Source organism: Physeter macrocephalus, chromosome 5 (assembly GCF_002837175.3).
Source record: "Physeter macrocephalus isolate SW-GA chromosome 5, ASM283717v5, whole genome shotgun sequence".
NCBI classification, from domain to species: domain Eukaryota; kingdom Metazoa; phylum Chordata; class Mammalia; order Artiodactyla; family Physeteridae; genus Physeter; species Physeter macrocephalus.
In genome coordinates, this window is record NC_041218.1 from 14,607,041 (window position 1) to 14,624,818 (window position 17,778).

General features: G+C 50.1%; 1 protein-coding gene across 10 annotated transcripts in view; it reads left to right on the plus strand.

Moving 5' to 3' along the window:
• HIPK2 (homeodomain interacting protein kinase 2) overlaps positions 1-17,778 on the plus strand; it is a 169,310-nt gene that overhangs the window by 121,327 nt on the left and 30,205 nt on the right. For all 10 annotated transcript variants that reach the window (XM_055084802.1, XM_055084803.1, XM_028489686.2 and 7 more), the window contains 2 exons: positions 15,875-15,998; positions 16,292-16,411. In XM_055084802.1, the coding sequence (XP_054940777.1) occupies positions 15,875-15,998; positions 16,292-16,411 (244 nt within the window). The remainder of the gene's footprint in view (positions 1-15,874; positions 15,999-16,291; positions 16,412-17,778) is intronic.

The window sequence follows — 17,778 nt, forward strand, 5'->3', positions numbered from 1 at the left end:
AGCATCTTTTTTTTTTTTTTTGCGGTACGCGGGCCTCTCACTGGCGTGGCCTCTCCCATCGCGGAGCACAGGCTCCAGACACGCAGGCTCAGCGGCCATGGCTCACGGGCCCAGCCGCTCCGCGGCATGTGGGATCTTCCCGGACCGGGGCACGAACCCGCGTCCCCTGCATCGGCAGGCGGACTCTCAACCACTGCGCCACCAGGGAAGCCCTGCAACATCTTTTATAACCTAGTCTCAGAAGTCACATGTTATCATTTCTGCAGTATTCTGTTGGTTACACACATTTGCTGTCTTCATGTGGGAGGGGATTCACGGTTGAATACCAGGAGGTGAGGATCACTAGGGGCCATCTTGGAAGCTGTCTGTCACAGCCATGCTCACAATAGTCACTAAATCCTTTTTAAATAAATGATCAAACACTGAGAGTAGTGTTTGATCTCCCCCAAAAAACTAAGGGAATAATATTTATGTCCTAGTGATTTGTACCTAATATTCATCTCATTTACTACTGTGTTCTTGAGATCAACCTCAGAAATTAACTTTCCTATTTTCATAGCCCATCTTAAAACTGTCATCCCTGAATGTGTCAAAAATCACTTTTTAAAAGTAGATTTAAAAATTCTACCTGTATCACCTCTTAGAGTGATGGACTCAGGTGTACCATTTGCTTTTCAAGGAAGCCCTTTCAATTACTGCTTCCCTCTGTCTGCTTCGTGGGGTTTCCTTGTTCTTATATTCTCTCGGTTGCCTGAGATGACACTTCTCTACTGAGCCTAATGTTTTTTTAAAGATTTGAAAGGAAAATCCCCAAGAAGTAGTGTCCTGAACGAAGAATAGTACCCTCTTTGATATATTAATAGCATTTGTGAAGACAAATAGCCCCCTGAGATTCCCTGGGGCCCTCTGAATTGGTAGGAGAGGGGTGCCAGTTATCAGAGGGTCAGACAGAGAGAGGGGTGACCTCAGTTCCTGCCACAGGATCTATTTCAGGTACCCCCTGTGCAACTCCCCACCCCGACTCCAACTGCAGGACCAAGTGGGAGCTGCTACTGCTTCCAAACATACACATACACACACAGTCTCTCTCTCTCTCTCTGTGTCTCTCTCTCTCTCTCTCTCCCTCTCTCTCTCTCTCTCTCTCTCTCCACCTTTCCTCTGTGGGAGCTGCTACTGCCAAACATAGACACACACACATGCTGCACCTTGCCTTTGCCTCCTTTAAGAACACCCTAAATACTCATTTTAACCATATTTCGCCTGAATACACGTGTTCAGGGGAAGGAAAAGTGCCCCACCGTGATTTCCCCTAGGAAAATCCCCACTGGTAGCTAGTGCTTATTTGTTCAATAAACAAAACCTTAGGCTGGGAACTGAAGGGGAGCACAAGGTGAGTCCATGCGTACGCACCATGCGTACGCATGGTGCGTACGGCTCAGGGGCGTGGAGGGGGCAGTGTTTGCGTGCGCACCTGGGGGAGGGGCCCACTCCGCCCCGCCCCGTCCCATCCACTCTGCTTTAGCGGTGGTCACCGAGAAGGGTGCTGCTAAATGGAAATGACATGCATAATTCATAAGGCCGTGATGGCGTGCGATCTGTGGAAAGCGGGGTGGTAATTACAGAATTGAGAAATGAGGCTGCAGGCGGGTAAGTAACCTTTCTAGGTTAGAGGCTGCTGTGATAGATGTCCTGCATTGTTCTCTTTCTGACCTTTTTCTGAACTTCCCCTTAGAAGAACAGAGGAAATACAGTTCTGCCTTTTCCTATATTGTTTTTGAATAATACCTTCAGATGCCAGCTTTTAGCGTTTGCGTTCTTCCATTTGGAGTTTTGCTTTCCTGGCCCCCCCCTCGGGACCCCCTACTCCGTCCGCACCCCGCCCCGTGCTTCGCAGCTTCCCATAGTAAAATCTAGTCACTAATTACTTCATCCCGGTATTAATGGTAAATACAGAGGCTACACAAGTATTTGTCCATATTGCACAAATGGGTACAGGGAAAGAACAATACCCCTGCAGCATCCTTTCCCCACCTCTGCCCCCTGCCTTTCCCTCCCAAAGCTGGCTCCCCCAGCCAAGCAAGACAGGCCTGCGAATGGTCCTCGGGGATGATGCAGATGGGCCGGTGAGAAATGTGTGGGACGTGGCCTCTCAGTAGGAGGGATTATGGAACCGATGATGGACCTGAAGCCCCAGCTTGCAGAATAGACTCATTTTCACCAGACGTTAAGGTGCATGCAGGAATGAGACTCATCTAAACTACTGATGCAATCGCAGAGAAAAAAAAAACCTAACTAGGCTGGGGAATGTGTGCCATTATTTCTTTCATCAACCTTTCCTCTCTGCAACCCGAAATACTCGGTGTTGTACACTCCACACTTCCTCCACTGGTATTGATTTCCTGGTCTGAACTGTGACTCCCCGGCAATGGCCCGTGACTTTGGGCTCTATGATCATCTGAAGCCTATCAGCCTCTGTAAAGTCAAGGGACCCCAGAAGAGAGAAGAAGGAAGACATCTGTTTGATTTTCACGCAAGTAAGCATCGTTAAAGAGTCAGGCAGAGGGCTTCCCTGGTGGCGCAGTGGTTGAGAATCCGCCTGCCGATGCAGGGGACACGGGTTCGTGCCCCGGTCTGGGAAGATCCCACATGCCGCGGAGCGGCTGGGCCCGTGAGCCATGGCCGCTGAGCCTGTGCGTCCGGAGCCTGTGCTCCGCAATGGGAGAGGCCACAACAGTGACAGGCCCGCGTACCGCAAAAAAAAAAAAAAAAAAAAAAAAAAAAAAGAGTCAGGCAGAATTGTTCCACTTAGCCTCCATGTTGAATCTAGAGTTGAATCTTTGGGGTATTTGGTGTTGTTTTGTTTCTTGAAAAACAGACCCTTTTTGAGGCTGAATGAAAAGAAACTAGGCAGTTCTGTGTCAGAGGCTTTCAAACCGGAGGGGACGGAATTTGGTTAGTTCCATTTAGTTGGTTAATGCTGATTGAACACCTGCTGTGTGCAGAGCACCACCGGGCTGCACGGCAGCTCAGCACTTCCTTAGGAGGCAAATATAGGCTCTCTCTTCTCAAGGAACTTTTGATCTCACGGGGGAATCCAGGACAAGCCTAAATGTGTACATACAAAAACCTACTTACACAGCTGACACTCTACAGAGGCGAGTGTGACAAGCAGCCGCTCGGTTACTTAAAATGATTTTTCAAAACTTTTATTCTTTGGCAAAAAAACCCCCAAAAAACTGAGCTCTTCATACCAAGGATGACTGCCGTTCTTTCAAACATCCATTTAATTGCTTGTGGTTTTTTTAGTTGTATTTTTTAAAATCTCCCTGGCTGCGTCTTCTCTTCCCATCTCCATCTATTATTCCTTTCCTCAATTCCAGGTAAATAGTTTCTCCTTTTCTCCCACCATTCCTCTGCTTACGTATCTTTTAAGGATACAGACTTCCTGGGTCAGGCTTCTCCCACTAAAAATAAATAAAGCTTTATAGGTTTCTCTTCGGATTTCTCCATGGAAATCCCCATTGTCAGAGAAGTACTAGAAAGGGCTTGCTTGTTCCCTACCCCTTCTCTTTCCTTAAACATAAGCACATACATCCATAAATACATAAACAACAAACAGTAGGAAGTCCCCGTGTTTACTTCTTTCTCAGATCATCACTTCCGTTTAGCACGCATCTGTATGTTGAGCTTGTGGTAGGAAAAAGAGAGAGAGCCCGTCGCTTCTCCCGGCCTGTGAGTGTGAAGCGTGACCACCCTTATCTGTGGAGAACTCACCCCACAGCACCCATGCCAGGGGTACAGATGAATAATGAACAGTCCACTGCCTCAAGATGCTTCCAGTCCAGCTGAGAAGCTGCCAAAAGATTTTTCTCATTTTAAGAAATAATTATCAGGGCAGGGATGTGTGAAAGACGGAATCGTCAGGAGATAGATGTGGGACACAGAATAGGAGAGAGCTTCAGGGCAGAGTTCTGGAGGAAGCAGGATTCGAGTTGGAAACCTTGCCGTCCAGGGGAGTGCTTTCCAGAGAGGCAGACTGGGAGTGGGAGTGGAGGAGGGGGGGGATGCCTGAGGGTGTCCAGGGCCTCGTCCTGACCACTCTGGGGAGTCTGGAGGGCTCTGCCCTGTTTCCTCTCGTGCTCCCAGCAGGTCAGTTCCTCCCTCCCTCTCGAGTCTTTTCTTCCCTTCCTTTTACTCCCCCCTTTTGAGCCCCAGCTGATTGGTGTGCAGCGCCCTGATTCCACACGCGGGTTAGCTCACTTGGCTGGAGTGGGGTTCGGTGCTCGAGAGAACAAAGTGAACGTTTTCATCTCTTTTGCTGAAGCCTGCTCCCTTCCAGAGGCAAGATCCAAGAGTCCCATCCCTTGGGTTACAAAGAAGCCTCCTTGTTATGATGAGAAAAACAGTTTCTGGGCAGATGAGCAGTGGTGTCCTCGTCTGCGAGGACGGCCTACTCCCCTTCCACCGACAGAAACGCCTCCCGGGCTCTAGTCTGCAGTGCGCTGTGGATCTGTCACCGTGAGGTCCCGGGCTGTCCCCCCTGGGCTCCATCCCTCTGTCCCGCAGGAGCCGAAGGTCCAGGGGCCTTTCAGAGGGTGTGTCCGCTGCCCTCCGGCAGCCCCTGATGTCAGCTGCAAAGAGCCAGCTTCTTTTTTCCTCCGTGACCCAAGCAAGCACAAGAAAGCAAGCTTGAGTTTTGTTTTGTTTTGTTTTCCAGTTCCTTTAGGAAGAGGTGAATATTGGAAGGTTTTCCCTAAATCAGCTGCCCTTGGTTGGAGACCTGGGATGTATGCCCACTCTGTTTGGTGAAACTCTCCCGTCCTAACTCCTGCCGGAACCGACAACCAGCCGCCGTGGGTGCGGCCTCCTTGTCCTGACCATGGCGGGTCCTAACAGACCGTGATTAAGTCCACTCTGCAGCATGTCCTGCTGTAGAATTGGGTGAAGGATGTGTCCTCAGTCCTCTTCTGCCCGTCCGGTCTCCTGGCAAAAGCCGCAACGGTGTGCACGTCCCCAGGGAGCAAAGCCAGCCTCACCTTCCCCTGCTCACGCCTGTCCGCTTGGAGACGGGACGCATCCTGCACTTTGTGGGCCAGAACCTACTCAGTCGGCCAGGATGGCCCCTGACTTTAGTTGAAAACTTGCTTAGGTAGCATATTAGCTGGCTTTGGCCCTTCTTTCTCTGTAATTCTATACGGACAGCGCAGTATCGGGAGGGAAGCCTCCTCTGAGGAAATGGGAATATCCCTGTGGCTGCAGGGGAAATTCACCCCCCAGCGTGTGTTCAGCATCTTTACTCAGTGGATTCCTTTTCATGTCTCAGATTTCAGCTCCCGCTCTCTCAATTGGTAGTTGTCCAGTCAGTGACACTAAATGCATCTCCCTTTCAGAGAAGGAGCAAGTTTCTGTCTTCAGGCCCTGTCTTCCTTACCCCCATCCATCAGCCATAAAGAACGCCTCGTGATTTAGCCCCATGGGCCACAGGATCAGCTGGTGCTGTAGGAGAGGAGATAACCTGAGGATGAGCCTTGTCTTTGGTACCGTTCACTTGCTGAGAGCTGGGCGCTCCGGGGCCTCTATGCAGGGCAGGCCCAGGGACCCCTGGGAGACAGCGTCCTGATTCTCCAGCCTTGTGCTGGTTCAGCCCTTCCCCCAACAGACGTTTCTGAGTACTCACTATGAGCCAGTCGAAGCTAAATGTTAACCAATGGAAAGTTTTACATTTAAATGGATAATTTGCACGTAGGTAAATAATAGTACATTCTTAGTGTGCTTTCTCCTGGGGTAGAGCATGAGCTTTGAATTCACTGACTCAAAGGTGTGAAGGAGGCCCGCCTGCCTTTCTTCCCGGCCTGATGTCCCACTTTCACTCCACTGGGGGTGACACATCACCACTCTGAATAAAGTGGAGGGGCTGCATCTACACCTGGTCCACAGGAATTGAAATTCCAAATTCCCACCTAGCGCAGAGAAGAGAGGAGTGGCCTCAGGAAGCGAAGGGTGACAGTGTGACAACATGGGTGAGGCCTTCTCGGTATCAGCATGCTTTCCAGGGAAGCTCTAAATGCATGGTTTTAACCCTCAGCTTCAGTCAGCTGACTAGCAACAAAGCAGAAGAAACAGTCAACCAAAGGAACTAACAGGAACGTCTGAGGTTTTGTCTCCTTCCTCTCCCTCAGCCAGCTGCCCCGGGCCTTTGTGCTGAGCCCCTGTTACTGCAAGCCGGGAGAAGGCAGAGCCCGGCAGAGGCGTGCGGTCTGCACCCCGACGTACATGACCACTGCATGCGGAGAGGGGACGGTGTATGGGAGGGGCTTTGTGATGCCAACCGCGTCCCTCTACCCGGCTGGGAGTGACGCCGGCGTTGCCTTCTGAGAAGTCATGGAGCTGTATGTCTTTGCTCTGTGCACTTCTCGGTATGTGTGTTATCTTTCACAATCAAAGTTTTTTTTTTAAACTCTATAAGAACCTGGAGCAGGACATGTGTAAAATGAATCATTATGTGTAGATAGTGCTGAAACCTGAGATTCCATTTCCCTGGCTGACAGGTGCTTCCACAGACATTTACCGAGCATGTTCTTTGGCCAAAGGTATGGGTATAAAACCTGATAACATTATAGTCCTTTGGGGTGTTGGAAAGCAAGATCTGGCTTTCTCCAGCAATCCTTGGCTTCATGGTACAAGCCCCAGAGACCAGACTGGGAGATACAGGGCTTGGGACGGGCCGAGTAGACAGAGTACAGTGATACGTGTAAAGAGGATAAGGAAGTCCAGGGCAGTGTGCGTGTCTTTGAAATGACCCATTGTGGAGTCCAAGTCGTTCTTCCTTGTGTACATTTCTTACTGAGGTTTACAAGGAGTTAGAGGCTAATGTCAGATTATCCTCCAGATACCTGAGAACTGGTTTCCAGTTTACACCAGCATCATTTAGAAGCCTTTGGAGATTTTAGTCATCTGAGTTCTAGATCCAGCCTTTTCTTCTGGTATATAATCAAGAAGGTTAGATTTTGGCACTGCACTTTGCAGAGTTGAAGCAGTGCTGGGAACCAAGGGTCAGCACAGGCGTGGGCGACGGGAGTGGAGAGATATATACGTTTATTTAGGGTGCACCAGGAAAGGCTTACTCCGAGCCAGGATGTTCATTGCCGGTACAAATCCAAAAAACTTCCACTCTGATTCTAACATTGTACTGAAAATGGTCAGCTGAATCAAGGAAGCTCACTTCCTTTGGGAGGCTGTCCAAGTGTGGCATGAGAATGACGTCAACACCACAACCAAACCCACAATCAACCAAAGTTGATTATATATATATATATATAATCAACTTTCCATATGGATGTGATGCTTCATTCTGATGTCTTGAGCATTTCTGTTGGTGAGAGCTGCAGATACTCAGTTACAGCAGAATCACCAGTGAGGGTCTTGAATCCTCATCAGCTCACACACAGTTTTATGGATATCAACAGTGGCCCCAAGGTAGAACTTCTAGAACCTCTCTGCAACAATTTTGTTGCATATGTAACATCAGGCTGGGACCGCCACAGGCACGAGTGGGGTGTCTTTCCTGGCTTTCCTTCTAGAGTCAGAGCCATGGTACTGTCAGATGACAGTGCCATCCTCAGCTTATTACAGGGCTGAAGTACTCTTCTGTGGGGTGTGTCTGGAGCTCTTAGGGTGCACAGTGTTTGGCTAGGCCGTTGCAAGGACAGTCTCCTTATTACCTTGGCTCAGTGCAGGCTCACACGACAAGGGGGCTCCTGGTCAACTTCACCCTGTGCTTTGTCCCTGAAGCTCCATCTCTGAGTCCCTTTGTCTTTCACCTCATCTTTCTAGCACCCCAAAGACAGAGCTGTTTCTTTCCTATCTCCTGTTCACCAAGGAAGCTGTGTCTTTTTCAAAATCAAGTCCCAGGTTGACCTTAGATTAGCCAGGCCTCTGTTGCTGTGTTGATCTCCACTTGGACCTTTCTGGATCCCCCAGACACGGTATGAACCCATGCTGTCTTCCATGCAGATCCTTCGGGCTGTGGGGTCCAGTTTCTCTAAAATAGCCTCCTCGTAGCGCTCAGATTTCTGCCATTTCTAGGGTCCTGTGTTGCTCTGATGTAATCCTTTGCCTTCTCCTCCGGGTCACCAGCTCAAATAGTGGCTCCGAGAGCGTGTCAGCATTTCCAAGTCTCCTTATTTTTGTGGTGGAGACATAAGATCTAACAACCCATCTGAAATACAGTGTTACATTTTGATTTGCTTCTGCCCTAGCCATGCCGAGGTTACTTTCAATCTACACGTATTTGTGGGAACAGGCTTTTTTCACCGCAGTTCAGTTCAAGTACACCTTATAATATCAGTGAGTATAAAATACCATGCACTAACAAAGTGTCTTGCTTCCAGGGAGTTCCAACTGCCTTATAATTTGACCGACCATAATTTATCTTCACAAGCTGCTATAGAGGCAAGGAAAAAAAAAGCAAGATTAATAATCACATTTTATAGATGGTGAAATAAAAACTCGGAGAAATTGAGTAACATTTTTCCAGAAATGCACAGTTCTTCCTGTGCTCTCTGATTAGTGTTGCAGATTTATTGCCCAAGTTGGGAGTGGCCGTGAACCTTGCACTTGTTTTTATTAGTGTGCTGTGTGGCTGATGGAGACATGGGCTTGGCGGTGGGGTGGGGGGGTTGGGTGAGGAAGAGATTGTACCGTGAAAGGCAGTGCAGACTTAGAGCTGTGCTTCCCTGTAGGAGGAAGGGGGCAGGCTGCGGATGGGCAGTTTTCTTTCTAAAGCTAAATGGTAGTGACTTAGCTGTTGGTCATATTAATCTTTGTACCTTTTTCATATAAATAAGTGAAGCAAAAATGTTTAATGTGTCTGCTTCAATATACTTAAACAGTTTTCCTAATGTCTCAACTTATAAGGAGGAAATGGACCTTAAAAATGAGGAAAAGGGATGCTCTTTATTTAACTGCTGTCACGTGGACGTAGACACGTTATAGCCAAGTGATGTACTATCTGCTGATCGCCTACTCCATGCCAGGCCCTGTGCTAGGTGCTTCCTGTGATGCTGTTTCGTCTCATCCTCCTACCAACGTCAGGAAATCGGTATACAGCCACAACCTAATGGCACTGGATTATTCTACCTGTGAACACGGGATCTTGAGTGTTTCCACGCAACTCGGGTGGTGTCCACACCTCTGTTGGGGGTCATTCCCCTATAGGGTCACAGGATCTGGACATCTGGGAATGCCTTATCAGCCATGTACACTGTCAGGAGAGCCAGTGGAGTGAAATATCGAAGCTTAATCATTGGTGTGTCGAAAATGACAGCTGTTCATTTTCTTTCTATAGAAAAATAGAATTTTCCATGTCTTGCTATGGGAATGTTGGAAAGGAACAATCTCTCTCTTTCTTAGGTGCAAATTTTGTCTGACACTTCATGTATGTTTAAAGTATTTTTGATGTTCCAAAATAGCACCGAAGAGCCTCTGTAAGATGATTCCATGGGCTGGTGAGTGAAGGATGAGTCACTGACAGGACCTGGGCGATTCTGAGCCCAGAGGGAAAGGCCATTTCCCAAGCCAGCCATCCTACCTGCTGCAGAGCCGAACAGAGAACAGAAACGGCCCCCATGCAAGAAACCGGAATGTGATGATTTTTTTTAAGCATGTAAACTTTGAAGCAGAAAGGCCAGGTAGTCTGTCTTTTGTCATAGGAGGTGTTGCCAAGGAGAAGGTGCCAGCTTCAGGGAAAACTGGCGCCTGCTGAGGGTGTGGGGTTGAAACAGAAAGATGCGTCCCTTCTACCGATGTGTAGTGAGCACCTGCACGCCCCAGGCGCTGTGCCAGGCGCTGGAGGTACAGCAGTGACGTGGCGAGAAGCCAGGGACGGACGCGCGCTCACCCTGCCCTGCACCTGGAGGCCGCCTGTCCGCTTCTCCTGAGAAGCGCCCTGGGCTTTGCCTCTCCTCCCCGCAGTACCCCCTCTTTTGTGTGCTGGGCACGCGTTCTGTGCTAGCTGTAGGCCCGCTGTTGCCTCTGACTAGACGGTGAACTCCTAGAGGAGCCACAGGGTCTGGCTTCTGATCTTCAGCACCCAGCACGGTGCCTGGCACGTAGTAGGCGCTTAGGAAAATGGCAGTTGAATTGTTCCGCTAAGTGAGTGAATGAGTGACGCTAAATTCTGGCATGGAATAACCCTTGGTAAGAATGGTTTCTTCTTCACTGAAGAATAAACGCACCTTAGCAACCATCGAACGTGCTTCAGGTGTGCTAAACAAAAAGAAACAGATTTTAGACTTGACCTTGAACATCCAGGAGCTCAGAGCCTCGTGGACCAACAGAACAGGGGCCAGGCATCTGCCAGGCCACAGCAGAAGGGTCTTCATTCCCCCAAGGATTGCTGAGGGGCCAGAGAAGTGCCTTCCTTACCCGAGGGCTCGTGGCCTTGGGTTTTGAGCAGATTGTTATGGAGCATCTGCCGTGTGCCACACTGAGGATCAAAACACACGAGACACAGACTCTGCCCTTGGGAAGGGTTAGTAGAGGGCGGACACATGGATGTATATCTACAATAGTAGGTGGTCAGTTAATATGTATTGGACCGATCTGGTGGTTCGTGTCGGTATGTTCATCACGTGGTCCACCAGCACAGAAAACAGGGTGTGCTTGAGTGAGGAAGGAGGTGGGGAAGGGACAGCCTCTATCAGAAATATGACCGATGTGTCATGCATGCAGAGAAAAGGACACAGCCTTTGAATGAGGGGGAGTTTCGGGGTAAATTGGAAAAGGTTGAAATCCAAGGCAGGAGACCAGTAGGGAGTTACAAGAGAGGCCTGGATTGCAGAGGGCACCAGCAGGCCCGCAGCCGTGGAGCTGAGAGGGTGATGGCTTCGAGAGGGAGGTGAGAAGGGATGGGCCTTTGCAGCCCTGTGGTCCTGACCCTATATTCTCCTGGTGCCACCTCCAGCCTCCCGCTGCCTCCGCTGGCTTTTTTGCTGTAATTCGTTCATGAGCCCCCTACAGGTAGGTGTCCTCCGTCCCTCGGTGCCAGCCCCGCAGTGGGTGCCGTGCTCGGCTGAGCGGGGCTGCATGCCCACGCCTGTCTCCGGGCCTCCACTCCCGCGGGTCCCTCCCGCACAGAGGCCCGCTCTTCCCCGGGCGAAAGCCTCGTGCCCAGGCTTCCATCCTTCGTGAAGGTTTGCCCCTTCCATCCTCCTTTGTTTTGTGCTGCCTTAGAACTTTCCATCTGAATCACGTATTTTAGCGCTTCCTTATATTTAATAAAGGTTTATTCAGTCGACAAATCCTTACTGATTGAGTGGCTACTAAATGCCAGGCACTGTGCTGCCCTTGTGGGCTGAGCAGGGGAGACAGACAGTAAGCAGGTTATTGGGAAAGTGCTGTAAAGTGACATTTATGGCACTGTAGACAGAGACTAACTGGTGCCGAGGGACGCCTGTCTGTGGCGGTGACGATCAGGCTGAGGTTTGACGGATGAGAAGGAGGCCACCACCTGAGAGCCAGCGGAGAGAGCATTTGAGGCAAAAGCAACAACACTGCATGAAGGCTCTGGGTCCAGAAACTGAGAGGAAGCTGGTTAGTCTGGAGCTTATTGAACTTGGACAGTGCCAAGCTGGGCAGGGCCCGGCCGAGGAGGTCTCTGTGGGCCTGGGGGGCATTGAGACCTCATTCTAAGTGTGGCAGGGAGCCTCTGAAGGGCTTCAGGCCGAGGGACGTGTGACCTGTTCAGCCAGTAGAGAGTAGATTGGAGGAAGGGGTGACGAAGTGGAAGGGCCAGATAGGAAGCTCCAGGTGAGATGGGCGGCCAGGGCCAGAGCGGTGGCAGTGGAAGTGGAGAATCAGGGGCCAGTTTGAGATGTACTTCGGAGCTGCCATATTGATGGATTGGGTGGTGAGGATGGAGAGGGAGAGAGAGGAATCAAAGGTCACTTCCAGGTTTGCAACATGAGTAACAGCAGGGTGGGGTGGTAATTCCATTTAGTGAAACAAGGAGGACAGAGGGGAGGAATTATTTGCGGGGGTGGGGGGGGTGGGGGGGAGTGCAGAAGAGAAGAGTCCCCTTTGAAACATAGTAAGTTTCAGATGATTGTGAGATATTCCAGTGGAGATGCCAGGCCATCAGAAACATAAAGCTGGAGCTGAGAAAAGTCCAAGGTGGAGATAGACATTTGGAAATACACAAAATGGGACTTAAACCTGTAAGAATGGATACAATGACTATCTCAGTTTCCTAGCACTGCAGAAACAAGTACCACAAAATGCGTGACTCAGAATAACAGATATTTATTCTCTCACAGTTCTGGAAGCTAGGAGTCCAAAATCAAGGTGTCAGCAGGGCTGTGCTCCCTCTGAAGCCTCTAGGGGAGGATCCTTCTTGCCTTTTCTAGCTTCTGCTGGCTCCTGGCATTCCCTGGCTTGTGGCAGCATCACTCCAATCTCTGCCTGCATCTTCACATGGCCATCTTCCCTCTGCGTCTGTGTCCAAATTTCCCTCTTCTCCTAAGGACACCAGTCACATTGGATTAAGGATCCACCCTACCCCAGGATGACCTCATCTTAACTAATCTGTAATGACCGCATTCCCAAAGAAGGGCGCATTTTGAGGTAACAAGGATGAGGACTTCAACATGTCTTTTGGGGACGCAATTCAACCCATAAGAATTACCTAGAAAAACAATGAAAAGAGTGAAGAGAAGGGGTCCTAGGGCTTTGCCATCAGGTAGCAGTTGGATAAAGGAAGACAAGCCATGAGTAGAGGGGCAGGACAAATGCGGCAATGCGTGGTGTTGTGATAACCAAGACTGCGTGTTTCAAAACAAGACAGAACGGTCAACTGCGTGGAAGAAATGCGGCTCTCGGGTTCCAGAGCTTACAAGCTGACCAGGGGACGTGATGTGGTCCCTGCTGGTCTCGGCGAGCTCTGCACTTGAGCGGAGCAGAGGGGAAAGTTCAGTTAGAGGAAGGAGGGAAGATGCGTGAGGCAAAGCGGTGGAAGCTGCCGGAGATGACTCTTTAGAGATTCAGCTTTGGAAGGAGAACAGAGAAATAGGGCAACAGCTGCAGGGAGCTGAAGGGATTAGGAGAGGTTTGGTTTTGGGTTTGGCGTGTTTTGTCCTTGCGTTCTGCTTGATTTTTTAAAACAGTAGATGCTGGAGCGAGTTTGTGTGTTTGGATTAGCTCTGTTTTCATATCTCTCTGTGTGTGTGTGTGTGTGTGTGTGTGTGTGTGTGTTGTGTACGTTTTGTGCTCGACCTCACTTGTCACGTGTGCTTTAGTGCTGCCTTCCCAGCATTGGGGCCCCCATGGACAGGGCTGCGCCCTCTGTTTCGTTTGTCTCCCAGCCGCCCTGCCTGACGCTCAAGCATTTGTTCACTATGGTCACGGCAAGAGAAATCCTCTGCTGTATATGTCACGGTACCATGAACCGCTGCCGTTTCCTTTTCTGATGGAGAATGGACTGAACGATTTTCACAGGCCCTGTCCGTGTAACGTCAGCCGACGGAATCCACGTCTAGTGTTTCTCGCCAAAGAACGTTGCTGGAGCGCCCTTTGCGTGACAGTCTGACTTGTTGGATTCTGCTAGGCAGAACATCAGGGAACAGAATCTGGGAAATGGGTTTCCAGAGGTTCCCAGTGGCCTGCTTAGGGGCAATGAGGACCAGTTGATTAACCTGATCGGAAGGGCAGCCCCACGGTCACATCCAGAGATGTCCCCGTGGAACAGGAGCAGCCTGTTCCTAAGACCCAACCTGGAGACTGGAGCGTCCAGGCTGCAAAGGGCAAAGGGACAGGTCACAGGAAGAGGGGACAGAGGTGCCGAGATGCTTGATCCTGAGGCAGCAGCGGCTGCCACAGGAGGGGCTTCTCAGGACCAGACCAGAATACCTCTCCCAGGGAAAGGAGGCCATGTGGACACATCTGACTCTAGAACAGAGAGGGCAGAAAGCAAAGCAGGTTCTGACACATATGTAGGAAAAGCATGTCGTTCTCTCTATAATGTTCTTTTCAAATATTCCCGTCTTTTCCAAAAGATGTGTTTTTTTAAATAAACCAAAACCACCTCTGAAGAGATTGCATTACCAGAGGCAACCTGCAATAATTTGGTCGGTTACACACAACGATCGGGTGGCTCCGGAAGCCCTGGTGTGGGGCGGCAGCGCTGGACACAGTGACCTAGGCCGGTTGTGGGATCGGAGGCCCCATGACACAGGACAGTCCAGCAGTGATGTGTCATAAAACCACCCCCAGCGTCCCCAGGGCATCAGTGCCAGAGGGCAAGAGCAGCCTCCCATATTCACACAGACCGTCAGCTACTAGGCTTGGAGGAGAAAAAGACCAAAGACAGGGCGACGTGCCAGGCAAACACTGGCAGCTGAAGATGCCCAGCATTGAGGGGATGGGGACAGGGTAGACCCATTAAGCAGCAGCTCGCCCCCCGCCCCCCGCCCTCCGCAGCAACTCCCTCCTCCCAAGCCTGGGGAGACCCCGCCTTGGGCTTCAGGACGGGCACTCTTGCCTCCCAGACCGTGACTGTGGAGCTCTGGAAGCACCGGCAGCGGCGCTGACTCTCCAGCTCCAAGGAAGTGAAGACACTCCTTTTTACACCTGAAAAGTCAAAAGACTTGGTAGCAAGACACTTTGGCTCTTGTTTGTTTTTTTTCGGTACCAGGATGTAGAGAAAAAGAAGATTCGCAATGAGAGCAAATTTAAAGGAGCAGGTGGGGAGATGCTTTTTAAGCAGGGAAAATTCAGCTTGAAGCTCCAAGTGGAGGTGTCTCTGACGCCCCCTCCCTCGCCACCCCCCGCCTCTCGTGTTAGCTGGGCGAAGATAACATAGGCAGAGAAAGGTCTCCCCGCTCCCTGCACTCCACTCCAGGCTGCTGAAAGGGTGGAGAGTAGCATCTTCCTGTATCGCTTAATCAAGGGGACAGTTGAGAGAGAAAACAGGTTGGGCTAATGTGTCAGCAGAGTGCCTCGAGCCACGTTTTTAAAAAAAAAACATAAACTGGGTTCGTATCTCGTGCTCTGAATGTGGTTTTCTCCAAAATGTACCCCTAGCGATCATGACCAATTCCTAGAAAAGAAGAGGTACTCTGTGGTCTTTGGTTTTGATTACCAACTGCATGTGAAATTTTCTCTTTGAGTTTAGGTGATTTCCTTTAGAAGTTCCAGCATGTAACCCGGTTTTATCACGTGAAGGAACATAATTTCTACAGTTAGGAAAGGGCTTATGATGGAATTTTGATTGATACCCAAACTAGGTATCGCGAACAGGGTTCTATAATTGTCATAGTAGAGAACTTTTTAGAAGCTAATGAAAAAAAACAGTGTTTCCTTGGGAAAGTGATACGAACTCCTTAGGATTGTTGGCATAAACAGGTACTGGATTTAGTCCCATTCTGGGTGGAGGCAACTTGTTTTATATATATTACTGAAAATAGAATACCTGTACTTAAGAATCCCTTTGTAAAAACTGGGCATTCTAAAGGTTGGTGTCCCGAGTTTTCAGCTACAAAACATAATTCCCCAAGAGTCTCTGAAATGATTCTTAATTAGCTCACCTGGCTGGAGTGTAATGGTAATGAAGTCAATAGCTGTGGTTCCCTGGGGGTCTGTTCTAGAGCCACAGACCTACCCTTCTTCTCAGCCAGTCATTCAGCCAGGCTCCCTGCTGATGGGAAGGACCAAGTCAAAGGATGGAGGGATCATTTCAATCCAGCTCGAGAATGACACGCCCTTCAGGGGGTCAATAATGGTACCTCGGGTTTGAAAGACTGGATTTTATGTAGAATTCATGTAGAAATAGCTGCCTGCATTTCCAAGTTGCTAATGATTTTTTTCCATTCTTCCTTTTCAGGGCCCCTGAGATCATCCTTGGTTTACCATTTTGTGAGGCGATTGATATGTGGTCCCTGGGCTGCGTCATTGCAGAGCTGTTCCTGGGCTGGCCGCTGTATCCAGGAGCTTCAGAGTACGATCAGGTGGGTCCGGAGAGCACAGGTGTTCACAGCAAGCCCTCATTCTTCATCTGGATTGGCACCTCATTTATAACCTGACGTATGGATGGGGCTACGCGGTGTTATATTGTCTCCCGAACCTGGCTTCCTTTCGCCTCGCTTTTCTTTCTTTATTCCTCTTTCTTTCCCCTTTTCCTTTGATTACTTCTTTCTCTCCCTATAAAATTGTTGTTTTTCTCCAAGACACTAGAGCCATTAGTGTACCACATGTATGATGACAGGAAAAGCCCTGACCTCATTCTCATCTTTTCTTGCAGATTCGGTATATTTCACAAACACAGGGTCTGCCAGCGGAATATTTATTAAGCGCAGGGACAAAGACAACTAGGTTTTTCAACCGTGACACAGACTCGCCGTATCCTCTGTGGAGGCTGAAGGTAGGAAGAGCGTCCCCTCCAACACCCAGCACGCGGGGAAGAAGGTCCCATGGGTGGGGAGCCTTTGACAGCGGCGCGTTGGTCCTGGACCTGATTGTGATTCGGCCGCGGGGGAGGCGCGACTGTGGTTGATACATGGTGTGGATGAATCTGAATGTTCAAAAAGCACCGCTTTGCTTGACCTGCTGCCTTTTGCGGCTCAAACTCTGATCGCTAAACTCCTGAGGTTTAATCCAGTGAATCTTAATGACCTGTCTGGTGGGTTACTAGACAGAGAGATGAACCACCCCCTGCCCTCAAGGAGCCCCCAGCCCAGAGGGAGCCTGAGCCTGTGTGGCAAGCCCTGCCTCCTCCCCGTGACCAGCGCTCTGCTCCCGGCAGGAACAGGGCGCGGGAGGCCGGAGGAGGGAGACTTTAATCCCGCTGTGGCAGAGGGTCGGGGAGGAGCATTCGAGCCGGGCGCTAAAGGATGAAGAGGGCCTTCCAAGCAGAGGAAGCAGCCTAAGCAACACAGCATCCGAAGGCTCCGGGGAGGGGTGTGCTGGGCCCGGCCGGCAGGCGGTGGAGCGCACAGTTGCACACCGTAAACTCTGGTGGTTTGACTTCAACAGAAACGTATCTTGCTTTCACTTTGATCTGTGCCTAGTAATTAAAATTAATGTTTTTTCCTGGGAAGGAGAAAATAATGCAAGTCTTAAGTGTGTTTTGTGTTCGTTTTAGGTGTTTCTTTTTTTTTGCAAGAGTGTGGGTGGGTGTTTTTTTTTTGACAGAAACCATGCCATATTCTAATACATTTAAAGATAATGTGTGGCCAATGGTGGCAAAAGACTTTGAAAAGAGATCTGGAAGCTCAAGAAGCATCTTAGGCTATTGACGGGAGGCTGGCGTTCGGCAGCTGGGAGGGTGAGCGGCTCAAGGTCAGGTCCGGTGAAGAAGAGTCCCGGCGGGGAGGAGGCCGAGGCCGGGCAGGGGCAGGGTTCACTTCTGCGTCTTAGTTAAGAGCCTCAGGCCCACTTGGCCAGCTGTTCCCAGATCGAAGCCTGGATCTTGGCAGCTCCAGGTGTGCTGTCCTTGAGTGAGATTTGAAGGATTAATTACCTGTGATCCATGAATGAGTCCAAAAATCCATAGTAATTGGAAACAGCAGCTTCCTAGACTGAGGCCAGTTCGGGAACTGGGTGTGTGTGCCCCGGGCCCAGGCGGAGGGGACACACAGAACAGACTCGGAGCCAGCTGCTGTTCACCAGCCCTGGGACCTTGGCAGGCTCCTCAAGCTTCCTGTTCCTGTTTCTGCCTCTGGAAAATGGGCTGGCAACTGCCCTCCCTAAGATGGTTGTGAAGGGCATTACATGAGTTCACGTGCTTTA